Source organism: Xiphophorus hellerii, chromosome 22, assembly GCF_003331165.1.
Source record: "Xiphophorus hellerii strain 12219 chromosome 22, Xiphophorus_hellerii-4.1, whole genome shotgun sequence".
NCBI classification, from domain to species: domain Eukaryota; kingdom Metazoa; phylum Chordata; class Actinopteri; order Cyprinodontiformes; family Poeciliidae; genus Xiphophorus; species Xiphophorus hellerii.
Window position 1 is genome coordinate 26,143,018 of NC_045693.1, and position 27,354 is coordinate 26,170,371.

The 27,354-nt window shown below is 40.0% G+C and overlaps 1 protein-coding gene across 1 annotated transcript; it reads left to right on the forward strand.

Annotated features, from left to right (window-relative positions):
- The first annotated feature begins 773 nt into the window (after nt 1-773).
- On the forward strand, nt 774-25,327 carry slc18a2 (solute carrier family 18 member 2). Its single transcript, XM_032553381.1, is given in 16 exon segments — nt 774-1,089; nt 2,805-2,959; nt 2,961-3,142; nt 9,397-9,455; nt 9,555-9,638; nt 10,770-10,862; nt 12,446-12,535; nt 12,667-12,710; nt 13,689-13,749; nt 14,962-15,057; nt 16,097-16,175; nt 17,849-17,900; nt 18,434-18,497; nt 18,580-18,699; nt 20,755-20,888; nt 24,217-25,327. Coding segments are annotated over 16 exon segments (1,554 nt in total). The 5' UTR covers nt 774-956; the 3' UTR covers nt 24,325-25,327.
- Nucleotides 25,328-27,354: the final 2,027 nt, after the last annotated feature.

A 27,354-nucleotide genomic window follows, 5' to 3' on the forward strand; every position in this document is an offset into this window, starting at 1 on the left:
AGCAACGCTGCTGCCAGTAAGTTACTGTAAATTCTACAGCGACTTTCTTAACTGTGTACTTTTCTTCAGCTAAAATTTTTAAATTCTAATTTGTTTATGTAATTATTTTTATTTTTTCGTCATTGGGGGGGGGGGGGTCCTATTCCAGCGCATTTGACCTGAAGATGGCTGTACAAACAGCAGCTTTCTTAAGGCCCTGGAGGCGTGTGAGCGCCGCGCCGCAGACGGACGATGAGGGAGTGAGGGAGTGAGGAAGTGAGGGAGTGAGGAAGTGAGGAAGTGAGGGAGTGAGGAAGTGAGGGAATGAGGGAGTGAGGAAGTGAGGGAGTGAGGAAGTGAGGGAGTGAGGAAGTGAGGGAGTGAGGGAGTGAAGGAGTGAGGGAGTGAGGAAGTGAGGGAATGAGGGAGTGAGGAAGTGAGGGAGTGAGGAAGTGAGGGAGTGAGGAAGTGAGGGAGTGAGGGAGTGAAGGAGTGAGGGAGTGAGGGAGTGAGGGAGTGAGGAAGTGAGGGAGTGAGGAAGTGAGGAAGTGAGGAGTGAGGAGTGAAGGAGTGAGGAAGTGAAGGAGTGAGGAAGTGCCCTCATGTTTGCCTGTGTCATCCCGGGCAGCGCTGGCATTGTGTTTGTTGGTGCTGCAGCGTCTCTGCCCTGATCGCGTGAAGACAGGTCTGACGGGGACGTAAACATTAAGGGGGGGGTGGGGTGGGGGGTGACGTCAGCAGCAGCAGCTCCAGTCAGTAAAAAGACTTCATCCTCCTCCTCCTCCTCCATCTGCGCTGCTGCCTGCTCCCCTGAGGTAGGACAGGAGTTCCTCTGAAGGCTCACAGTTTCATTCTGACCCCAACACTATTTCTTTCTTTCTTTTTCTTTTTCTTTTTTTTTTTTTTAAAGAAAACAAAACACTTTTTTTTCCATCATTTATTTAGGCAGAGTTAAAGTCCTGCCGGACTGAAACACCATGGGGGGACTAGATGCGCTCCGTCAGTTCACGTTGATCAAATGGCTGAGAGAGGAGCGACAGTCCAGGAAACTGATTCTCTTCATTGTTTTCGTCGCTTTGCTCCTGGACAACATGTTGCTGACGGTGGTCGGTAGGTGCAGCCCGGCGTCCCTGCATGAAACTTTTGCACTTTTATCTCTTTTCTACCTCATGTGTTGTTATTGTTGTTGTTGTTGTTGTTGTTGTTAATAATCATATCTGATCTTCTTTTCTACGTGGCCGTATTTTAATCCTGAAACACAGGCGCTGAAACTATAAGCTCTGCTGCGGCCACTTATCACCACCGTGTTGTACTTGAATGATAGTATATATTATTAAGATAATAAGTAACAGCTACGAAAGCAAAAAGTCAATAAAATGTTAAAAAAAAATAATAATAAAATACGTTGAGCAATTTTTGAGATTTTTAATGATTTAGATGTGTTTTTTATTTATTTGGTTGTGTGTTTGTGTTTTGGACCAGGGATCCATTTTGACTTGATCTCTGTTCAACGCAGCCAGGTCCTAAATCATTTTAGGACCTGGAACAGGCCTGATCATTTACATTGAAACCACAGCTGCACCTTCTCACTTCTTCTTCTTTTTTTTTTCTTTACCAAGACTATCTGACTCTTTACAGGAGGAGTTTGCTTCTGGACAGGAAACTTAAGAAAAGCGACCACGATTCAGACTGTTTGTCCAGGCTAATTTTCTTTTCTTTTCTTTTTTTTTAAATTAATGTTATTTTTGCCCTAATGGACCATGCCAAATTTCAACTACACAGAATTGTTCTGTGTTCTGCGCATTTTTTTTAAAAAGAGAAAAAGATGATATCTTTTGAGCCGCACAGTGGCCTTTTTAAAAAAGATCCATCAGGTTCATCTCTGTTCCTGCTGCAGCCACTGCTTTGAGCCGCGCCTTGTAGTGAAGCAATGCAATTTCTGAATAGCTTCTGAGTAAGAGGGGGGGGAAGCATTAAAAGGGGATTTACTACGGAAGCAAAACATTCAAATGTTAATGTCTTAAATATAAAACCTAAAATATATGTTTAAAAATATTATTTTTCTTGCTTCTTTGTTATTTTTTGTGAGTTTATTGTTAATCATTCGATTGAGTCGCAATTTTAAAGCTCAGACTCTTGAAATTGCTCGTAAATATTTGTTGTATGTCAGGCTTTGGCTCCACTATCATGGTCACGGCCACTCGGTTCCGCCAACGTTTCTCTCCAAACGACGCCCCTTTTGTCCTCCAGGCTTCAGGCTGTCTGGCTCTTCGATCCTCAGTCTGATCAGTAATATTTGTCTTGAGTTCTTCCGCCGTCTTAGAACTCCAAAACTGAAACTCCGAAAGCCGCATGTCTGAGCAAAGATGTTCTGATCTTGTGTCAAATGTTTCGTCGCTCCTCCTTCCATTGGCGCGACGTCAATCTGCCTGGACGTCAAAACCTGGGATGGTTTACGCTCAAATATCGGCCGGTCTTTCGAAAGCTTTGCATTCAGCAGCTGTTTAAAGTGCTGGGAAGTAAACTAAAGATAAAGAGAGACTTTAATAGCCATGATCGTTAAGTTATGTAGACATATTGCTATTAGTGAGTAAGTAAAATGTATTATACAGCATCTATCAGGGAGATAGGCTTTACAAAGACACAAACATAAAATCTTAAAGACAAAAACTAACAAAAAAGGTAGCAGTCTGTTATTATTACTTGAAGAGAAATGTTTTGTGGTGCGTTGGAATAACACCTGTAGAAACTCTGACAGCTTTATTTGGATACCAATGTATACTAGTCCTGTTTGTGGCTGATGCGTTGCCTCTCTGTCCCTGTAGTTCCCATCATTCCCAGCTACCTGTACAACCTGGATGAGTCTGCGGATGTGGAGATAAGGAACAGCAGCCTGTCGCCGCAGGCTCCCTCCGGCTCTTTCCACACCGTCGTGTCTTTGTACGACAACAGCGTCAGGTTATCGGGCTCCAACTCCACCGTCAGCGCGGCTGACCCTGGCCCGCCCCGTCCCGGCCCACGCACCGCTTCCACGCAACTCCTCCGACTGCCCTCGGTCCACCAGCAGGCTGCTCAATGAAAATGTCAAAGTTGGGATGTTGTTTGCTTCCAAGGCCACTGTGCAGCTGCTCACCAACCCCTTCATAGGGCCGCTGACCAACAGGTACGGCTCTGCTCTGCCTCGCCGTTAAAGCCGTTGGAATAACATCTACGTTAAGATAAATGTCTGAGTGAACAGCTTCTTAGGGATTATGCTTCATAATCCCTAAGGTTACTTTTAGGGATTATACTTTGTCTTTGTGTTTGAAGACCTCAAATGAATAAAAAAAAAAACAATAAGTTATCTTCTTTAGCCAATTTAATAATGAAACAATCACTGACTAATATTGATAACAATGATTCAAATTTGACCCTTTTTGTTGGATTCCAACTTGGGTGAAATCTACAATCTGTAACCTTCTACTAATTTTGAAACTTCAAAACAGATTTAATCTAGAAGAGCTATTTTTGTTTCACAAAATGAAGACTCTGACGGTCTTCCCAAGCTGTTTTCACTCACTGGTTAAGATCAGAATTGATGAAATGACAGAACGCTCTCAATAATTCAGTCCCAGCCTCAAGGTTTGCCCCTGAGCATTTGAAACGTGGCGATGGGATTTGGAAAGTCTGTGATTTGGTCCGAAGAGACCAGTCCTGAGCTCTTTGGGTACAAACAGTGTTACTTTTGTTCGGAGAAGGAAGAGAGAAGTCTTCAACTGTAACAACATAGTTCAAAAATGTTAACGGTGGTGGAAGCATCATGGTGGGGGCAGGAGGGCTGCTTTTCCTGCTTCAGGCACTTGGAAACTCGTTGCTGATCAAGGGATCATGAAACTAGAACATAATGTTGCCATTTGGAAGGATAAGTTAAAGAAATCTGCTGCGACATAAAAATCCTAGAGTGGCCTCGGATCTCAGTCCCATTGGGAATCAGTGGTGGGTGCTTCCACTAGGCCGTGCGATCTAGATGAGCTGCGATGATTTATCATGGAGTATGAAGAGACATGCGTCAGCGAGGCTGTTGTCAGATGTACGACACAGAGGCCGCACGATTGGCCGTTAAACGTCAGGAGGCGTAAACAATGTTGGCCTCGCCAGTGTTTCGGTTTCCTTGATCCAATTCAGAACGTCAATAAAATAGACTGGTCAAAATGGTGGAGGATTTCTCTTAATGTTTTGGAAGCAACATGAGTAGGTGCAGCATTAAATATGGCCACGTCCATGGAAACAGTGAGAATATGTGTTTCCATCAGAGGCTGTAGTTGTTCCTAATGTACAGCAAAGAGATGCCAACCTTCACATTTTTAATGCAGACAGGTGGTCTTTATATGTATTTAGTTCTAATAATTTATTTATTACTTGTTAGGTATTTATTATTTAATCATTTGTTTAAATTATTAGTACTGAGTACGGAGGAGGTCCCATTTCCAATGCAGTTAGAAAAATATAAGTAAAAACTCATTTGATCAATAATCAGGATTATTCTGCAGGCTGCTCTAAAAAAGAACCTCTGAAATTAAGTAATGAGTAGCATTTCATCTAAATATCAACTTGTGAGGGTTTCTGTTTAAATATGCACACTTTACTAAAATATCATTGACATATAATAAATTAACTTTGTATAGATTTGTAGTAAAATCTTATGCTGGTCGTTGTTTTGTTTGTTTTATTTAGTAGTCATGTAGAGAGCTATGATTTAAATACAACCGCTTTCTACCTCAAGTCCTAAAATGTATTCACTGAAAGGTTTATCATTTTGTTTTCAGGATGATGAAAACCCCAGTGGGAATAAGAGTAATCATTTCTGCGTAATAATTTAATCCAACAATCCAGCTGCATTTTGCTGTAACCTTACAGTACGTGCACTATTACTTTTCGGTTTTCTGCTCAGCGTTTAGTTTTGTACATTTTCGATCAATTTGATGTGTTTTTTTTCCTTATTTCACTGTCTGGTTTCAATCATTTTTAAATCGAAAGTGTGTGTTTTTTAAGTGTCGCTGTCTGAATCGTTTGCAGCGTTTCCTTCATGTGCCGAAGGTTTTTTGAGTGATAATAAAGTGTCAAGTAAAGTAAAAGTATCAAATGAGCATGTGAACAAGCTGACTCAGTAAGAATCAGTTTATTAGTAATAGGAATTTGGATTTAAAATTCTTAGCTATTAATTTAGTTAGAGTTACGGGAAAAAAAGCATATTGAAAAAAAACCGACGTGCAGATGGATAAACTTACTTGGCCTGTTTGGTTTAAAAACTCCTCGACTTGATTCGTTTAGTCAGAACTTTCTTCAGATGTTATGGGCACCTAGTGTGATTTTGCAACAAACTTTACAGAGAAAAACTGAAAGAGAAAAACATCTGACATGAACCAGACTGGATGGAGCTGCAGCACTGAGACACACACTTCTTACACACCACAGACTTCCTGTCAGAAATGGCAGAAATTGTGAATTAAATTTTTCTGTTGTGTTTCTAAAACGGAAACCATAATTGCAAGTATGGTCTTACCTATGACAATGTCCAACAAAAAAAACAACAACAACATCAGACTCCCCGTGGGGGGGTTTGATGAAATGGTAAATGACAGTTTGATGGGGGTTTTGTTTTGTGGATAAAGACTCATAGCGACAGATCTAAAACCACCGGATCAAGCAGAGCAGAATTCCTGATTACGGAGGTTTGGATGTGTCTGCATGTTTACGTTTGCCTGATTTTGCCCAGATGACTGCAGTGTGAGAGAGCAGCTCAGATTTCAAACCAACAGGAGTGTGATAGAAAGAACAAGAAGAAGCAAACGTCAGGATCGGCTAGTCAGACCTGACGACTGGATCAGCCACTGACACAAAGGCAAAAACAGTTTGGTTGGTTTTTACTGGATTTAGTTCTGTACTATAGCTAAACAGTTTTGAGATTAGAGTCGGCGTTTCAGCAGCTGCAAACGTTTAACACTTTTCATCTCTAGATGCACGATCTAGATAGATACAGCGATGCATCCGAGCTGCTTGGACTGTATGGCTGAAATTGACGTTTTTGACCAAATCATGCACTCAATTAAACAAGCTGGTTGCTACTATCACAGTGCTGTGGTAGTTGCAATGAAACGTGCAATAATAATTACTGCTGTGGCCTAGGCAAGAGGTTTAAGATGTGCAGCTTTCTGAAAGGAATAGGTTGTTCTGTGTTTTTGGTCGGGGTTTAAAATATGGGTTTTGTCACTCTAACATGAAGCATTTCACTCAGTTGTTGTTCCTATCAAGGTATGCTAGATCCCAGGACAAAATATGTGCAGCCAATGGGATCATTCAGTGCAAAAGTAATGTTCTCACATTGTCCCAACATGACAGGCTGAAGTCGTTTTCAGAAGCCTGTCATGGCATCGCTGACCACTTTAAACCTCAGTTTATTGGTACGGCTACGTGACATAAACCGAACGAGTGCAAATGTAAATTGTAAGTAAACTAAAGACACATTCCATGGTCTTCATCAATCACTTTCATTTCTAAAGTACCTAAATCAGTTCCTCTGTGTTGTTTGTCATCTGCTCCTTGTCTTTGGTTGTTAATTGATATTTAATTTCCCTTTGTGGTCAATAAATCATGTATCTGCATATGTTTTAAATTAAAACAAGAAGTAACTGCAAATACAGTGATATCATCATAATTTATTCATGTTGATCGAGCAAGACTGTTCTATGTTAAAGGTTATTTGTTTCTTTACATGAAAAGCAAAATTCGAGTACAGTTACATAAATTTTGTCATGAAGATTAATCTAAACTAATCTATGTATAAATTACTCAACTTTTTAATGTAGTGAATGAAATTCGTCAGTGCACTGGAAAAACAATCAAGACTGAAATCTTTAAAATGTTAGCAAGTTGTACATCTTAAGTTTATACAACATATATATTTAGGGCATACAAACTAACTTCATCATTTTGTTTAAGTTAAACAACTTTAGTGACTACTTTGTATTAAAAATCACAAGAAAAACTGCTTTCAGTAAAATTGCTAATCATAAGTGGGAGCGGCGTGGTGATGAAAATGATACATCTGACTCGTGGTGCAGTTTCAAATATGCAAACACAAATGCCATAAACAAGCGCTGTACTGCTCTGATAGCATCCTCATTCTTGAGGAACTGACTGCATAGATAAAGCTTTGGAGTCTTTGTTTTGCCTTCAACATCTTAAAACTAATTTTTGTGATCAATACAAAAGTGGTTTAATTAGCTGCTGCTGCTGCTCCTGGTGCTGGTGGCACAATGCATTGTGGGATAGCTTGCTGGCTAATCCTTACTGCCACATATAAACCAATGTCCTAAAAAAAATCTATTATTGCAACATATAAAAACAAATTAAACTGTTATGTTGTGTGATTTAAGTATGAATTTTGTTTAGTTGTACATGAACTAAACAGCAAAGACATCTCAGCATATTTACTACAGCAAATCGATGGACATAGATTTGTGTAAAGATACTAACTTGAGGTTTTAATGTTGGTTTCATTGATTCGGTCATGTTAAATTTACTTCACCACGGATTCATTTGTCTCAGAGTCAATTATTTGGACCTTTGTAGGCTTTGGACCCAGAGCATCCAGACAGAACGGTGCTGTGCCTTAGACGTAATGATGTGCTGAAATTATTGGGTTGGTGGGTTTTGCTTATTATTATTATTATTATTATTATTATTATTATTATTATTATTATTATTATTATTATTATTATAATAATAATAATAATAATAAATCTTCCAATTATTTGACCATTATGTGTACGTCCAAAAAGCGGGTGATAGTTTAATAGTATTTTGTATCTGGCGCGTGCTGTGGTGGCGCAGGACAGGTTCGACCCCAAACCCGGCGACATTTCCTGCATGTCTTCCCTCCTCTCCTTCCCCCTTCCTGTCAGCCTACTTTCGTATAAGGGACACTAGAGCCCACAAAAAGAGAGACCCCCTGGAGGGGTTTAAAAAAAAATTAAAATTCAGCGTCACATGTTGACGATTTGGGAAGGTCACATGTTTTACGTGGATTTTTGACACGGAGGGTTCTCGCAACCGCTGCCGAACCTTCCAAACTCGACGATTTGGTTAGGTTTAGGGCAAAAATGACTGTAAGGCATGGGGTAAAACCCCTCGCGTCACATATTGACGCGAAAGGGGAACCCTGCACGTCAACATGTGACGAGGACGGACCGTCCGATGCGTCAATATATGACGAGTTGGGAGTGAGAATGGGTTGAATTATGTTCCTGGTTTACAAAGGAACTGTGTCCATTAGTAGCCACATCACACATTTATTGTTTCAGACCCAGCTTGACCCTTTAGTATTTGATTTAACCACTAAGCCTCTGATGTAATGATGGCAACAAAAACCCTTAATACAGACGAACATGTTGTAGTTACACCGCAGTATTCGGCTTTTAGAGGTCGGCCGCGTATATCGCCTGTTCTGCCAACTCCGCGCGCGCGCTCGAAACCCTAAAAACATTTTTAATCCTGACAAAAACAGGAAAAGCTGCGGAATTTCGAAAGGAAGCAAATATTTTTCACAGTTCCAGACGCAAAGAAAAACTCTGCTAGATCAAATATTGTGTTATTTATTTATTAGCAAAATTGCAAGAACGTGCTCTCAATAAATGGACATTAATAAATGATTCTCAAGCAGGTCTGTGGCTTTAACGTAGCCACCCTGTCCCCGATAACCAGACGTGATATCGGAAAACAAAGGGCCGATATCTCCAACATTTATCCCAAAATCAACACTTAGGTTTTCAGAGGGACTCTTCATATGCAGTAATTGAGGCATCGCAGCTTGTTTGTGCCTTTCACTCCTGCCAGAGGACAAATCAAGACAATTCAAGTGTGCCTGATATTTACTGAGAAAACACCGCGACTCTGATCTGACGAGAACCAAGCTGGATAAGCACGACTGGTTTAGCTAAAGGAGAGGAACCGACAGACACAAGGACACAGTAGGAGGACAGATTGTGGAAATTAAGGTTTTTTATTTGTAAGAGGTAAGCAACATGAAAAGACAACACCAAATTATAAAATAAAGTAAAAAAAACGTTAAAGGTCAGTTTACATTGCGTCGTTTATAAATGTCTCTTGTGAGTTATTTTTAAATGGATGACTTTATGAGTTTGTTTTCAACGGGTTTCTGTTCCTGCCTTGTTTTCAGATTTGCTAACAGTTCCTCTCAATCATTGCTTCATCCTCACATTTTCAGATGAAACAGACGCTTTTATTTTCTTTTTTTTACCTGCTCGACTTCCACTCAATTCTCCATAAAACGCTTAAGTATTTCTACAACCCAAAACAGGATGTATGCTTTGCTATTGCGCAGAAATAACATGCCTTTCACCTTCTGTGTCCCTTTAGGATTGGATACCAACTTCCTATATTTGCTGGATTCTGTATTATGTTTCTGTCTACCATCAGTAAGTTCAATCAAATCAGTGCTGATGATCAATAAGTCGCCCTGCCTGCTCTGTGTCTGATGGTTTATTCTTTGTAATCCTGTTTTTCCTGCTGTGAAGTGTTCGCCTTTTCATCCAGTTACACTTTGCTGTTTCTGGCCAGATCGCTTCAAGGTGTTGGCTCCTCCTGTTCATCAGTGGCTGGTAATTACCTTTTAATTTTTAACAACCGAAGATATTTGACTATTTGAAAGTTGATGAGGTTCTAATATTGGAACAAATGCCTTCTATGCTAAGTTTTCTCCCCAGCTTTTATTGAATCATGCTACGTTCTTAAGCACTGGGTTTAAAAGCATCTTGAGTTAAACGTAGGTATCATGGCTTTGACTTTAGTCTCTTTCATTAAGCATTTTGATTAGAAACTGGCATAGATGGGCCCGTTTTGGTCATTCATAACTCACCAATCCATGCAGCAACACGCCGTTCACACACATGGGCTTTCAGGAATCAGTCTGGGATCATGGAACCAAACAAGGAACGAAGTTTGCCTGGATAGTCGTAGAGCAATGGTGTCAAATTCTTTTTCATTTTGGGCCGTGTTAAAAATCTGAATGCTCTTAAAGGGCCAGAATACATTGATTAGACTGTTAAAGTGTCAATAAATAGTTGTTTGTTTCAGCATTCAATTAAAATTGAATATTGAACATCTTCTCACACTGATCGGCCTCTCTAGGGCTTTCTGATTATGTTTTAGGCCCTGTATCACGATAACAGATTTTGCTGGACGATAAATTGTCCCAGAGCTTATTGCGATAAACGATAACATTGTTGTTGTGAGGACATTTTCAAGTAATATAATAGTAATAACGGCATACAAATGCAAAAACACTTTCTCAAAAATCGATAAACTTTAAATGCTAGTGAACATTTAAACACCGGAACTGGAAGACATTTAGAATATTCATAATAAATATAGAAAAGACCAGAAACGACAAATAAAATTAATTATGAAATCTGTGTAAACAAAATTATCTTTCAGAATAAGGGCTAGTTGAGACCAAACACCAGATTGAAGATTTTTAGTTTTTGGTAAAAAAAAAAAAGAGATAAATCAAGAAATCAAGGAAATATCTCATCCGGCCATCTCCACTTTGTTACAGTTATATCTTCCACGTTTTACATATAAAATTTGTATTTTTCTTTTAACTTATTTCATATCAACATGTTATTACTTTGTCGCCTCAATCTCATTGCGACTCGGCTGTGCACGCGTGGAAAGACGTTTTTAATCCGAACGTTGAGCCGAGGCTGCGGTGTGCTGCTGCGTGTTTTTAGGTATGGGGATGCTGGCCAGTGTGTACACAGACGATGAGGAGCGAGGTCACGCCATCGGGATCGCCTTGGGAGGTCTGGCTCTGGGAGTGTTAGGTACGCACACACTCACACTGCAAGCCTGGCTTCACATACTTCGGCTGCACAGTAGGAGCCATGCGTACCGCACCACCTGCAGACACCTTAAGCACTTTCCTGTTGAGTCCTTCCTTCACCCATATCTAAAGGAAAGATATATTATTATTATTATTATTATTATTATTATTATTATTATTATTAATAATATTATTATTATTATTATTATTATTATTATTATTAAATATACAAAACATGTCCTGGATGTGTTGATATTTTTATTTTAGATAGTTTTTCATTAGTTTCTATGATTATGTTAATTAATTTCTCAGCCCTATATACAGTACAGACCAAAAGTTTGGACACACCTTCTCATTGAATTCAATGAGAAGGTGTGTCCAAACTTTTGGTCTGTACTGTATATATATAATATGTTACTGTAGTGCAAAAAAAAAAGAGCACTGAAAATGCATCTAAAAATAGAGCAAGTCTTTAGAGGGTTCTGTTGTGTTGGTCAGCACTTAGCAGCTTTATGCTTCCAGTCTGAGTGTTGTTGCCCCCCCAACAGTACTAGAACTGGAAGCATTATGAGCTGATGTGTGTGTTTCTTAACATAGTCAGAATAGAATAGAAAGCTGCTTTCACACTGCAGCCTGAAGCGACCCAATTCAGATTTGTTTTTAATTTAAGTGTTGTTTTTTTTTGGACATGATGCGACCTGTATCTGATCTTTTCAGGACAGTCTGAACAACACAGGTCGGATTCTTTTCAAATGCGATCCAGATATCCGATACGTATCCGATTCAAATGTGACCAAAAGTCCAGGTCGTGTTCATCCGACCTGAACATCACTGATACTCGACAGACGTCACTATTCTGCGTCCTGATACGCAGCAACAACCATGACGGACTATAACGAGGATTAAGTTGTTAATATGCTGCTCCGGTTGGAGAACCACTTCAAATGAGTAAACTATGCTCCACCGTTAGCATCCATGCGCCCCCTACTGTGCGTGCGGGACACTTTCAGATCATTTGCCCGTTCACACTGGGGAACACATGCAGGTCGCATTTATTTAGAAGTGTTTTATCCATACACAGTGAAAACAAGGACTTGTCATTCTGAAGTACTGGTATGTTCACTGGCACACATGTTTAATTTTGAGAGATGAACTAAGGATTTTTGATGAAAGAAACTTTCTTTTGCATTCAATCCATGGTGCTCTGTTGTTTGGACCAGGCGTTTTGAGAAGTGCACATGCTGTTTTGCAGACGTCAAAAATGATTTGAGAAATGCACCAAAGCGACTGAGAAAAACTGTAATGGGCGAGCATGTTGCAGGTTCGGTCACCTAACTGTACATGGTGTTGCACAGCAGCCCTTCATCTCATTTATCAGTAGATATCACTATTGACCATACATAGAGCCCATCATTTAAAGACAAAGGCCAAATAGAAAGGAACATGTAATTTTATAAAACTCTGCACTCGGACTGTCATTTACAACGAGAAAAAATAGGGTTACCCTTTCTTTACGTCCATACATTCATCGACGGATCGGCTGTGCTAACTGCAGTGATTCTCAGTCATTGTTGTCTCCTACAGTTGGGCCCCCGTTCGGCAGTGTGATGTATGACTTTGTTGGGAAAACAGCTCCATTCCTTATTCTGGCATTCCTGGCACTCTTTGATGGGGGTAAGCGCCGATGGAGAACAGGCAGACTCCTAAATATTGCTCAGGGTTACTTCACCACTGAATCATTTCTAGTCAACTGGATTCCAGTATCTTCTTGTTTTATTTACTTAACATTTAATATATCTTTTCAGCTCTGCAGCTCTTTGTTCTTCAGCCTACCAAGGTGGAACCTGAGGTCAGTGTGTTTCTCATCCATTCAGCTTGAATGTGCAACCCAGCTGCCCTGCACCAACTGTTGATAAGTCGTACTGTATCGGTTATCTGTCCGGCAAAGTTTTCTACATATTTTATAAGTTATTCTTTATTTTGGTGTTTATACACAGACTTAAGCAAAAAAATAATAATAACTGAATAAATGTTCTAAACCTGGCGTTAGTTTTATACGACATTTTTGAGTATTTTCCAAGGAGCACGTTTGTGAGGTCAGACACTAATGTGGGATGAGCGGACCAGGCCTCTCAAAGTCAGTTCTAATTCATCCCAAAGGTGTTCAGTCAGGTTCCAGTCCATGTTTTGTACAGGCCAGTCGGGTGTCCATGCTAGCTTTTTGGCTTTCTGCACTAGTGAACAGTCGCTGTGGAACCAAAGGGATCATCCCCTGATGCCAAGTTAGAAATTGTCCAAGCCTTAAATAGTCATTGGCACTTACATCAAGCTCTGAATGCCTTTGTGTCAAAAAATGCAATCAAATGGCTCCCTGACAGAGAGAATGTATCCTTATTGTGTTGAAACTGAAAGATAATCAATTTTGTGAGACTACAATTTTCCATAAATATATTTTTCTTTATTTATGTTTTCTTTATTTTTCCTACCTCCTTCTGTCTCTTGCATGTTATATATAACCAATATATCAGCCGCATCTGTTGATTGATTCATTTAATATTCCGCTGTTTGGGAGTCTGTCAGTCACCACAGTCATATTCCAAGTTCATATCAGAAATGGTCTATTTGACTCTTCATTAATAGCACTTCTGTTCAGACTCAAAAAAATTTTAAAGCGCTTTAACAGAAAACAGAAGAAACATGCAGTTTGTAAATAGTTATTGTCAGTGTCAGTTATAAATAAGAAAGGTTTCGCAGTGCGATGCTTCTAAAAGTTGTTGACATGTAACGCTGTATGTCATAATCTACATGTTGTTCTCCTTTCGCACAGAGTCAGAAGGGAACGCCACTGTTCACGCTGATGAAGGATCCGTACATTCTGATCGCTGCTGGTAAGGAAGCAGGAGCGGCACTGCGGGTTTGAGGGAGGTTTGTTCAGTGGCGTTGAAGAAACAGCAGGAAGACTCAGATGTTGTTTTAGGTCGTGTGGACATGCTACCAAGCTAACAGAACAAAAGCTCTGCTTGGTTCAAATCACGACTTCCAGTGTTGGTTGCTAAGCGGTCTGAAAAACAGAGGGAGAAAAGTTTTATGTCATTCAGACATATTTTTACCACATGTGGGCAAACCTTGAACAGCTCTGGGCCGGTTCTGGGTGGGCTAAAGGGAAAAGCCCCTGCATCTGACCTTTCAGAGAGGTCCACACCCCACAGTTTGGACCCAATACTTCACAGATTTTATTCCCCTTTTTTTCTTTCATCATGTAGCTATTTAAAGGTTGTTTGCGTCCCTTCTTATGGACACCGCCTCGGTATTCCAGAAAGAACCGATGGTCAAGACTACCTTTACATCTAACTCTAACTACTTGCAGAAAGGGTCATATTTACAGAGGGCGCTGACAATTATTGCAATGTTCGAGTCAATTATGCAATTGAGACTTTGTGATGCAAACTAGTTGTTGAATTTTTGTTTTACTTCCTCCCTACTGCCTTTAAATTGGCAAAAAAAAATCACTTGTTTTGGGATGTGTTATTTTTGTTAGCACCATTTCAGTGGTTCCGTTTTAGTTAGAATTATGAGCTAAAAGACATACTTTTAACAGAAAATGCTGGTTCGGTTTAGTTTGGTTGACGGTTCTGTTTCATATCTGGTAGGATGGGCCGAATGCTAAATTCTCTGAAATAAAAAACGCATAAATAGTCCAAAGTGAAATTATGTTTATTTGTAGACTGCAGAAATATGTAATATAATAACATAAACACTAAATACACATGCTGTTGCCTTGATAAATTATTTCAATGTAAAATTTTATTGATGTTGGATGCTTCCTTTCGCCGTACCCTCACAAAAGTGTGATTTTGAAAGGAAGAGTAGCATTTATGTAATCAAAACTGTTCGTGATGCTAACCAAATTCTTAGCTATAGTGTCATCAAACAACATCTACCATAAAGAGATCAAACAGGTAACAGAGGCAGCTGGCTGGAGCTGCTTATGTATCTTGTTCCAGATGGTTGTTTGTTGGAGGAAAAACACATTAGTACCAAAGAACAAAAATAAACTATAATTGAGACTGTATGTGGTTATCTTTAATCTTCATGTCCAGGTGCCATTTGTTTTGGAAACATGGCAATTGCCATGATGGAACCAACCCTGCCAATCTGGATGATGGAGACCATGTGTACCAGGAGGTGGCAACTAGGTAATTGAGCAGAAAACACACAAAACACACACCGCAACCTGCACCGCCGCAGAAGCACACAACTGTGGAACAAAAACAAAAAAAGCAGCATATGACCAGAACATCTGCTGGTTCAGGTTCTCTGTAAGCGAGACTCCTTTCTATGAACATTGTTGTTCTTCCAACTTTTAAAAAGCCTATAATTTTGCATTGTCATCTATTCTACTGCTAGATTTTCCCACAAGAGTCCCACCAAGGTATGGGACTCTTTGCCGCTTCCCCAGAGTTACCTTTGTCAGGTAGCTGCTTCTCTGAATGCTGCTGTCCTTGTCACGCTGTTTGGTTGAGGTACATAGCTGTGGTTTGTGGTTGTGCTCTACTCTTTCCCCTTTTCAGATGATGAACTCTGGGAGGTTTACACAGCTTTGATTGTTGTTTAAGCATCTCTACAAACGTTCTCTGCGTCTGCTGGGTTTCCTGGTCTTCACGATGCTGCTTGTCCTCTAACACCAAACCTAGAAGAACCTAGCAAAACAGCTTCGTTGGGGAAAATAAAATATTATACTGATGGGTTTGTTTTGGAAGGGAATCAGGTGCTCTGGATTTTATTTGAGGTTTGTCAAAGTAAAATTTTTAACTTCATTACTAGCTACTTTGCGTTGGTCTATCATCAAGGCACTGACGATTGATGTTTTAAAGTGATCAAATGTAGAAAAGTGTATTTAGAAGGTATACCTGCAACTATGAGCTGTGTGTGCGTGCGTGCGTATAAAGCTCTGTTTAAATCGTCAGTTAGCAGATGTTGTTGACATTGCCTTGCCACAGACTTTTCTATTATATATTTTTTTCCTGCCCGCTTGTATATGAAGTCTAGGTCAGATAAAGAGGATGAAAGGGGAACAGGATATTAGGATGTCACATGCTGGCAGGTGGAAAGGAGACTTCATTACACACAATGCGAGATGTACAGCAGCTCTGTGTGCGACACTGATAAACATCTCCTTATCTTTGCATTTCTGCCCACACCTCTGTTCCCTTTGTGTCCCTGTCTGTGGCCCAGGCATCGCTTTCTTACCAGCCTCCATCTCCTACCTTATTGGAACCAACATCTTTGGCTCGTTGGCTCACAAGATGGGAAGGTAGGGAGGGAAATTGTCCTTATCTACTTTCCTCCACTCTGCCTCTGTGGATGTGGTATCTGTTTCCGCTCCTATAAATGAGTTTCAGGGGTTTTAATGTTTGCGTGGTTGTGCCGTTATTGAGGCCTTGACAGAAAAAAGGCATTTGTAATTCCGTTATAAAAATGTTGACTTTTCTTTAAAAATGATTTTGTCGTTCGGCAAGCAATGCTGAACAAGAGCAATGTACTGGTCAGTGTTACTGTAACAAATTTCTTGGGAGATATAAGAAGGCTGGACATTTTATATCCAGGCTTTTTTTTCTTTTCTTTTATTTTTTACCCGGCCTTTATTTCTTCATAGGTGACATGAACCCTTCCCATTATATGGTTAATAAAATTCACAGTATCAATTTATAATTTGCAAAGAGATTTTAAAAAAAGACAAGACGTCTTTTTGCCTTTTTTCCTGTTAAAAAAAAAGATTTTTAACAGGAAATGTTTTAATCTGGAGCTTTTAAATAAATGAATAACAAGAGGAGAAAATGTAAGATGAATATGTGCATTTCTTCAGCAATGTTAGAACAAACTTTAGGCTCTTCCTTAGTTAGTTTCATTAGCATGCAATCCCAAATCAATATCAGAGCACATTGCCTTGGTCAACCCAATTCACAACATAAGTTGGTTCAAGATACTTTAGAGCAGGGGTGTCAAACTCCAGTCCTCCAGGGCCGCTGTCCTGCAACCTTTAGATGTGCCTCTGCTGCACCACCTGAACAGAATAATTAGGTCATTAAGGCTCTGGAGAACTGATCTACACAAGGAGGAGGTGATTAAGCCATTTCATTCCAGTGTTTTGTACCCTTGAGGACTTGAGTTTGACACCTGTGCTTTAGAGAAAAAGTAAAAATGCTTTTTTTTAATCCAATCATACAGACTAATTCCATGTCAACCATAATTATTCTAACTGAAAACTGGTTCAAAGGCATTTGTGGAAAGCACATTGAAAAACCCCCCTGACCGATGAGCAGAATGCCTTAGCAGAGCCAGTTTAGTCAGACTTGATTGTTTCAGCTTCACGTAAGCTGCCAACACACAGCACTTTTCACAGGAAACTGAACTCCTAACCCCTTATGCATGACTTTCTGACCAGTACATTTCCTCTTCTCCATTGATTGTTTCTGCAGAATTCAACTTCACGTGGACTAACAGCCACTTTTGTTCCAAACACTAGTAAATATCTCAGTTGTCATTACTCAAAGGACTATTGGGTGGAAACAATTAGATTAGTGACGGACTGTATCCTGACTACTTCACATGCTTGTGGAAATAAGAGATGACTTGATTTTTTTTTTAATCTTAACTTCCCTTGTTAATGAAAAAAGCTTTATTTGTACCAAAGTCTGCTTTTCCTGGCATGTTAGAAACCGTCGTGTCTTAAACGTGGATCAATAATCATGTTACCCAGATCTGCCTTTTGTTGTGATTCACCCAGCAACTGCAAAATGATGTGACAAACTTTAAATGATTTCTTTTAAGCTGTCTGTAAACGACATATGAAGTACACAAACCTATGAACTGTAGGAAATGTTATAATGTATTTGATGTCGTGCCAACCTTACATTCATGTGGATGTCAATGTATTCAATTACACTGAGAATGAGTCAGCTGTGACAACGCCTGTTTGTTTTCCAGATGGCTTTGCGCTCTCATTGGAATGGTGGTGGTTGGCTTCAGTGTTATTTGCGTGAGTACATGAGAGAAGTTTGAGGATGCAGAGGAAACTCACACCTCCACTAAAGTACATTTTATTAGCAATACTTGGTTAAAGTATCAATTTAAAATGGATCTAAAACATGAACTGGATTCTATAAAATCCACCAGAAGCTGAACGTCTTATTGGGATTCAGCAGAGTGGCCAACCGGGTTTAGGCCCTTGTTGCTACAGTTTGTATGTTTCTGTTTTCCTTGTGCATGCCAGGATTGTATAAGCCAGCTTCCTCCACAGCACAGTGTGCATGTTTGTTCCTTGGACATTCCAGGTTGCCCTGTAGATGTTAGTGTTTTCCTGGTTGTGTGTCTGAAGAACAGGTGGCCTGTCCAGAGTGTTTTCCACCTTTTCGCCCAATGACCCACTTAAAATAGACACCAGCCCTCCCACATCCCACAATGCTTGACGGAGAACGCATAATTAATTGAATGGATGAATTTGTGATCTTATCACAAATTTGTGATAAATTATAGAGACACTGAAATTAATAACTAATTTGTCTGCTCTAGGTTCCTTTTGCCAGAGACATCTATGGTCTTATTCTTCCAAACTTTGGTGTTGGTTTTGCTATTGGTGAGTTCTCACGTCCACTCGCTTTGTTGCTCCATGTAGTCTAAAGTGATAGTTACACATGATTTCTAAATGTATCTTACAGGCATGGTGGATTCCTCCATGATGCCCATAATGGGTTACTTGGTGGACCTGAGGCATGTGTCCGTGTATGGAAGTGTGTATGCCATTGCTGATGTAGCTTTCTGCATGGGATTTGCTTTGGGTAAGTAGAAAACCAAAAATAAAAGCTTTGAACAATACAAATTATTTAGCTAAATAATAGCTAACGCTATGTCAGAATACTTAAGGGTTTTTTTTATGTCTGTTGAGTGTAAAAAATTTACTGACTTTGTCTTTAATAACTGAGTTTGTTTCTCTGCATCAGTTCATTAAAGAGCCATTAGGTAAGCTGGCCAAATGCAGTTCAGTTCCATTCATTTTATCTAATTGCAATTCAATTCAACACCATTGGCATATAACATAGTGATGTTCAGATACAAATTCATCTACAGAAATTTTAAACCAGAACTGCCAGCAGTTATCTGCAGGTTCCAAGCCTGACCGAGCAAGTCTGCCCCCTGGCACCAACCCAGGGGCGGAAAGTCCAGGGGCAGCAAATCTCCTCAGGATCCTCTGAGGATGAGGGCATTCTCATCCGGAGGTTTCCTCTCCTCATCCTCTCAGCCCAGTGCTGTCTAGGCTCTTCTCCTTAAAGGTGTAGGCACCATCCAAAGCTCTCCTCCCCCTTTCAGCTTGGCCTCTGCAGGTGTCGTTGCAGGTCAGCCATAGAGTTGTGAATTTGCAGGACGGCGGTTACTTTTTCAAGGTTTTGCAATTACAATGCCTTTAGCCTACGGGTAAATGTGTAACCCATTTTAAAAATGTGTGCTGTGTAACCGTAATACAGTAAGACGACTATGTTTGCATCTGGACCACAAAACATCCACTCCAAAGCCCCTGGGTCAAAGGAAATTTAATTAAGTTATTTAAAAAATTAACAAATCTGATTTGGAGTTAAAATAAATAAATTCATATAAAAATTGTTTATCATAAAAATCAAAACATATTCTCTGATGACTGGTTCTAAATCTGGAGTAATATAAACATATATCCATGTCAGCAGATTTCATGACTTTTTAATGAACCATAGGAATCTGCCGTTTCAATCAATAAGTGGCAATGCATACCCAGTACAAAAAAACTTCTAAAGGTATTCGTAGATGCTCTGGTCTACAACAGGACCAATGTCCATACCACAGGTCAGGAAACACAATGAGGAATCTCCATAGTTACAACAGGGTTCCCTGTTCGACGGGACCAGGAGAACATTCCAAGCCTTTAATGGTCTCTGCTTGCTCCGCGGGCTTGGAGCGCTAATTACCATCTGATTGCAGCGTATTTCAAAACCTGAGTGCAACATATGTTAGAATCTATTTACATAGTGAGTTTTGACATGTGTGATTTACCTGAGTGGTTGCCCCCGGTGAGGCTCTCCAGCTTTGGTAAAATAAAAAATGTAATTCTGCACCTTTGTGAATCAGGACATGGAGATAATTAATATGATACGGCCTTGTTGTTTGTGTCCCTGGGCGAGACACTTCACCCATCTTGCCTGTTGGTGTTGACAGAGCGGTCGATGGTACAAAATGTGCAGCCTCGCTCCAGTCAGCCCACCCCAGGGCAGCTGTAGCTACAATCCAGTAGCTTGCCATCATCAGCATGTGAATGAGACCTTTGAGATTTCGATTGGAGATTTAAAGGGCTTTATGAATAAAATGTATTATTATTATTATAAGGAGAAGCAGCATTGAGCTTCTATGCACCACAAATCTGGAATAAACCTCCAGAAAACTGCAAAACAGCCGAAACTCTGAGTTCCTTTAAATCCAGACTAAAAACCCAGCTGTTTAGAGTTGCTTTTGAAACATAATCTTGAAACATTAATCAATAATCTGATGTGTAACGACGACAAAATGTAATGCTGTTGACTGTGTGTTTTGCGACGTTGTGTTTTTGCGTTTTTGTGATGTAAAGCACTTACTGAAAGGAGCTATACAAATAAAATTCGATTTGATTATTTATTCCAGGTACCGCAGTGGTTCTTAAAAAATGTTTTTTGCCGTTTTTAACAGTATATGACTAAAATGAACAAAATGCTTGTGTTAAAACGCTTCATGATTTTCCAACTGTCTACTGTTAATCTACAACTCATGTTTCTTTGTCTCAGCACTAAAAAAAAGTCAAACAAACAAATCTGTGCAGTGTTTCCTTGTTACAGGTCCGTCCATTGGAGGATCCATAGCAGAGAGCATTGGCTTTCCTTGGCTGATGACCATCATCGGAGTAGTGGACATTTTCTTCGCTCCTCTCTGTCTCTTCCTTAAGAATCCGCCTGGGCAAGAAGAGAAAATTGTAAGTCTTGACCTAAATCCAACGCCGCCTATAGGTACCATTCCACCAATGAGAGGTTACCCAAAATCAAAGCTCCAGGATGGTGCACCCTGGACAGAAAATGGAATGAAAATGAAAGCAGCCAAAGAATTGAAAAAAAAAAAGATTTATTTATTTCTCTACTGTTCACCTTGGTTTAATGCATTGTGCACTTTTGACCTAAAAATACAATTTGGCTTGTTGAACAGGTAGTGGACTGATTAAAAAAAACAACAACAACAAAAAACAAGCAAGGCTCAAGAGAAAAATAAAAAAAACCAATCACCCGTTTAGCTCAGCCCCAAGCGAAACACAACACAGAGCCGCTGTGTTCCACATCAATTGGATTTTAGAGAATCTGTTGAGAAGTAAATGTTTCCAGGTTGTTAAAAGGTTTCCTCGCTACCTGGATGCAGGATCAAAATTTTAAAAAAAGTGGAGCAATGTGTTGTGTTTATTACGCTGTAGATACATATTGGTATAAAATTGATCTGAGTTCTATTCAAGAAAACTGAGTCCGAAACAAAAACACGATGTAAAGAACATCACGGCCCGCCTGGAGCGCAGAGTGCAGCACCGAGCCGGTAAAACCAGCCGGATCACACTGCGTGGATTTTATCTAGACCAACAGGAGTAGGCTGGATTTTATTTTGTGTGGCTTTGTAAAGACTTCCGTGAATTTCACAATTGCATTTTATTTTTTGTTTTTTTACCTGCATGTTTTGTTTGTGATTGTTTTGAGCCTTGCTAGAGAACCTGGCTCAGGCTCGCCAAGCCCGACTGGAAGGCTTTAGCAGGCAGAGTGGAAAAAGAAACAGAAGAAATGATGTAGTAGTTCTTTCTATGTTAATATAAAGGGAAAAGTCAATAGCAGGAGAGGGGGAGCGTTTAGTTGCTGTTGCGTTATCTCAGACGGTGTCCACCCTACAAAGGCATCACAACTAAACACAACAGAAGCTACTTCTAGAGGCCAGATGGAGCTTCTGTGGAGCGAAGCAAAAACGAAAATAAATGGGAGAGTAGTAGGAAAAAAAGATAGTCAGTTTGTCCTCCAGACGCCTTTGCTTATTTTATTTATTATGTATTTTATTTGACTCACAGTTTAAGAAATTTTTAGAGCGTACAAAAGGTTTTCCAATTCATCACAGAGCAGCTCTGAGACCAACAACCACACGCACACCTGAGGATGATTCATTTAAAATGCATGTTTTGGACTTTATCTGGAGACTGACAGTCAGATCATAAGACTGTGTTTCATCGGGCTGTGATGAAACATTGAGAAAACTTAGCAGAGCTGGACTGAAGGTTAGCTGAGGCCAGTAAGGTCAGTCATTTAATTCAAGCGTCTACAGGAACCCACCCACCCACCCACCCATCCATTCATTCATTCATTCATTCATTCATTCATTCATTCATCCATTCATTCATTCATTCATGCATGAATGGATGCATGCTGGGTCTCTATGGGGACCGATGCCTATCTACATCAGTCGATCAGATCAACAGTCCATCTCAGTACCTGATCTCCTATATGTCATATTTTGGCCGTGTTTGATTGTGTCTGACTTTGATCCCACCAACATGAGCTAATCTTTGGGAGCTCATGTTAGTTCAAAACACAGTCCAGCAGTGTTTTGTTGATCTAATCCGTCCACCTGCTTGAGTGCCTTAACCACCTGTGCGTGATTCCTGGAAGAGTAGCCGTCATCACACTGTGGCACGATGCTCATTTGTTTTATTCCACTCGGCAGTCATTGGCTCACTAATTCCACTGTTGTTCATCTTACATCCATCTATTGATCACCTCTGCTATTTCCTATCTTCAGGATTTTTAGATCTTTTCTGAGTTTTCTGATATGTTTCAACAGCAGAGTTGGTGGTGTGAGGGATCATCCCAGTGTTAAACCCCTGAAAAAATTCACCAAGTAAAAGTCTTGAGATTTGCATTAAAATTCCCTTTCACATGTACAAACATGGCAGCCATGTTTGAGTCTACTTTTCGATATCTTCTGTAATCAAGTCTAAAATATCTGTGTATCAATTTGTGGATAGAAATCTGATTGTGTACCGTTCTTGTTCTTATAACGCTTGGAGTTAATAACAGTTTGTCAGCTTCTGTTTGTCCATCTAATGTTTGAGAACTGAAACCAGCTCAGATCCCAACCCCAGTGTGGGTTTAATAATCCCAACCCCAGTGTGGGTTTAATAATCCCAACCCCAGTGTGGGTTTAATAATCCCAACCCCAGTGTGGATTTAATAATCCCAACCCCAGTGTGGGTTTAATAATCCCAACCCCAGTGTGGGTTTAATAATCCCAACCCCAGTGTGGGTTTAATAATCCCAACCCCAGTGTGGGTTTAATAATCCCAAACCCAGTGTGGGTTTAATAATCCCAACCCCAGTGTGGGTTTAATAATCCCAACCCCAGTGTGGGTTTAATAATCCCAACCCCAGTGTGGGTTTAATAATCCCAACCCCAGTGTGGGTTTAATAATCCCAACCCCAGTGTGGGTTTAATAATCCCAAACCCAGTGTGGGTTTAATAATCCCAAACCCAGTGTGGGTTGGAATCTGGGGAGTTTTCTAACAAATGTGAATGTTCTGATCTTTGAGTCTCTTCATTACCATATTTACTTTGGTGTTCTGTCATCATCATATTGTTGTTTGGATTGTTTGAAGTTGCCCTTGGAGACTGTTTTTGTATTTCCCTTTATTCATGGCCCAGTGTTCCTGGGGAAGAATTTGGAGGAAGCCTGCTCTACTGGAGAAGTCACCTCACACACAGATAGTTTTACGATTATTTACTGATGACAGAATCCATCTTGTTCTTTACCAGACAGATATATTTTTCAATGCCCCCAAACAATCATAGTGGATTCTTCAGGGAAATCAGTTTTGCACCAATCTTCTGCTGACGTCCAGTAATGTCTCGGCAGGTTTTTGGGGGTTTTTTCAGGCAAACCCTCTCAACAAGCTGAAACTTCTTCTCTGCAGCAAAATCTCTTTGGAGTTTTTGATTTTTCCAGAAATCTTTTCTTTTTAGCTGCAATCTTCTCAGCAGTTTCCCAAAAATGATGCTTAAAAAAAAAAAGAAAAAAAAAAAGGCAGCTGCAGTCCTTTGTTAGGAGGAAAGCGTTGTTGACAGATCGACCAAACGCTTATAACCCTTGACTTTCAATGACAATCAGTCCGTGTGAGTATTCACCCTGGGAGTGCATTGAATAGTTTTCATGCATCCAGGTAAGGTTGTGGTGAAAATTCTTATCGTTGTTATTTTAATAAGAAAACCAATTCCTTCTGTCTTCGCAGGCGATCTTGATGGACACAAATTGTTCAATGAAGACAAGGTCCTACACCACACAGGGGACGTACTACCAGGGCGACGACATGGACCCAGAATACGACGATTATGATTAACAAGACGAAAGGCGGACAGCTGGACCCCCCTCAGATTCTATATTTTGTTGTACAAAAAAATAAGAAAATAGAAAAGAAACCCGGGGAATGAAATGAAGCAACACAGCCAAGATAATTCCATGTCAATGTCCCCGCATTTGGTCGTCACTGTTCAGTGTTCTCTTCACAGTCGTTATTGGAGGAAGCCAAAGTTGTTCTTAATATGTGCATTTTGTGACAAGTGGTTTTAGCCAGCAGCCTTATTCAGCGAGATGTGTCAAAAAGCACTTTGCAGACAGGAAGGGCAGTGAGGACAGTCTCTCTGAATCCAGAGCATGTTCATATTTAATGTTTTTTGCCCTTTGAGTTTATGCGTGTCAACATTACTGTCTAGAAAATATTAGCGGAACTTGATGTCCGGGTTGTTATAACTGCTAAGTGTGTGAAATGTCAACAAGGGTAAGAGAAATTTGTTACATTTATTTCAAATCGATGCAAATAACTGTTTTTGGTGAACCGCAAGGGGACAACAGTAGTGCCAAAAGTAATTCATTATTTAAACCAAGAATGTTGATTTTCATTTGGCCACATGTGTTCAGCTTTGATTTCACAGAATATGACTAACTAAAAGAAAGATACAAAATTCATTTGAAAAAAAAAGAAAAATAAAGCAGCAAGTGCAAACATCAAAACATAATGAAAATCTGTAACATTTTCAGTCCAGGACCTGTATGGTTCTAATGGAGAGTTCTTTGTTTTTTTCCTGCTTTTGTATGTTGAATTTTGGCAACACACATTAACGGTTAACAAAAGTAGCTGCTGTCCTGTTCTTTTTCTTTTTTGTTTTTTTTAAAGAAACATATCAAATAGGAGTGTAAAAATATATCCAGCTTGTGAGACTGTACACTGTACTGGGTTAGGACAAGGAGAAAAGATTTTAACGATATTTTTGGGGAGACTATTAAGCCCAAGTTTGGTTTTTTTTCTCCGTTTGTTTTCACAAATAAAGGTTTTACAAATTCAACTCTTTGAAAGAATTCACAATTATTGTAGAGTAATGCAATACAATCTTGACCAGCCCTCTGTTAACGAATGCAAAAGTCCACAAAAGTGTGAAATAACTTCAGTGATAATTACTGAAAGTTTCTGAAAATGAACCAATTAATGATGATGATGATGATGGTGGTACCTCTAGAAAAAACTTAAAATCATTTGACTATAGGGACATGTAGAGCTGGGGTATGTCCTCTAATTAGCGTAACGGCTGTCTTTAAGCTGGTAACCAGTCAATCGGCCTATTTAAAGGGTGACCAGTTGTCAGTGTGCTGTTTGGTGACATGGTGCACCACAGTGAACATGGACTACAGGAAGCAGGAGCACTTGATGCTCCTTTGGCTGCAGCTGCACAGATTATTCAGAAGTTTCAGAGGTTTCGGTGGCCAACCTTCCCCCGACAGCAGGAGGGAAATCAACCACAGATTGAAGTGAAGGATTTCACTTTAAACGTTCTGTACCCAGAAACACACCATTTGTAAAAATCTTTATTTGGCTTCACGTGTCACGGACTGGGATTGGTTCGTTCCGTTTTTATTTGTGGGGACGTGTGATCCTTCGTTATTCTTAAAAAGCCGCTCTCTCTCTCCATGCTCTCCATGGAAACGATGACACCCAAATCAAATCCAGTGACAGTTTGGATTTTCAGCAACATTAGCTTCTCTCGCCTCGAAACGCTTGAAGTATTTCACAAATGGCCGTCTTGCTTTACATGTGATTTCATATTCCTGCAGTGGGGGCTCAGAATGAGTCGAGCAACATGCGAGCTTTTTCAGCATGCTCCAGGAAATTCTCATGTTGATTGCCTGAAGTGCATGCTGGAAGACAGCTCAATGAGTTGCCATGACAGGGAGATGTGGGAGACAGCACACTGTAATCAGTCTGTCCATCTTAAAACTGGGCCTCAATTACTTTGCAGATGCTTGCACAATACCTCTGTTTCCTTATCAACAAAAACCAGAACATTTTTCTTATTGAATAACAATATTGGGGGTGGGGGGGGCAAAATATATATTTTTTTGTTTTGCAAAAAAGGTGCAGTAGTAACATTAAAATATTTTGAGATCCTTAAAGGAATCCATTCTAAACTAGAATATGTGATTTGATATTCTTTCCCTTACAGGCAGTAAATCTCACTCCAGATTATTAGTCTCAGCATAACAGTTGCATAAATGGAGAAATAGGACTTTAATTTGCTGATATATATTGTTTAAAGGGTTCCCCTCAGTGTATTATAAGTCTGGCGGGCCACCAGGCTTTATTTGTGCCCCCACCAGGCTTAGCATTGTTAACTTATCTTAGTTTTTTTTTTTATTGCCTTTTTTAAAGATTTTATAGTTGGTGTTTAGGTATTAATCTTCCAGTCTTCCAAAAATACATAACTATCAAGTGATATTTTCAAATTTCCTGTCAACTTGGAATCAACGTTTTTTAAATTAAAAACATGGCGGCTGGATGTAAGGCCTCCTTAACGCCGCCAGCACTAGCAAGTTTTCTGGTTATATACACTGAACTTGGGATTTCCCAGCACTGTTGCCTTGCAGCAAGAAGGTCCTAGGTTCGATTCCCGGCCCAGCATGCAAGCTGCATGGAGTTTGCACCATGCAGTTTGCATGGTTTCAGCGATCCCATGCAAACTGCATGGAGTTTGCATGTTCTCCCTGTGCATGCGTGGGTTCTCTCCTGGTTCTCCGGCTTCCTCCCACAGTCCAAAAACATGACTGTCAGGTTAATTGGTCTTTCTAAAATTCTCCCTAGATGTGAGTGTGTGTGTGCATGGTTGTTTGTCTGTCTCTGTGTTGCCCTGCGACAGACTGGCGACCTGTCCAGGGTGACCCCCACTAAGGGACAAGAGTGTTAGAAAATGGATGGATTTCCAAGGCTGTTAAAGGAGTACAACCTTTCAGTTCATCACGCATGTGTCAAACAATAAAGCAACAGAACACATGAGTTTCATCCATAAATGAATTTCATTTATGGATGAAATTCATTATGCAA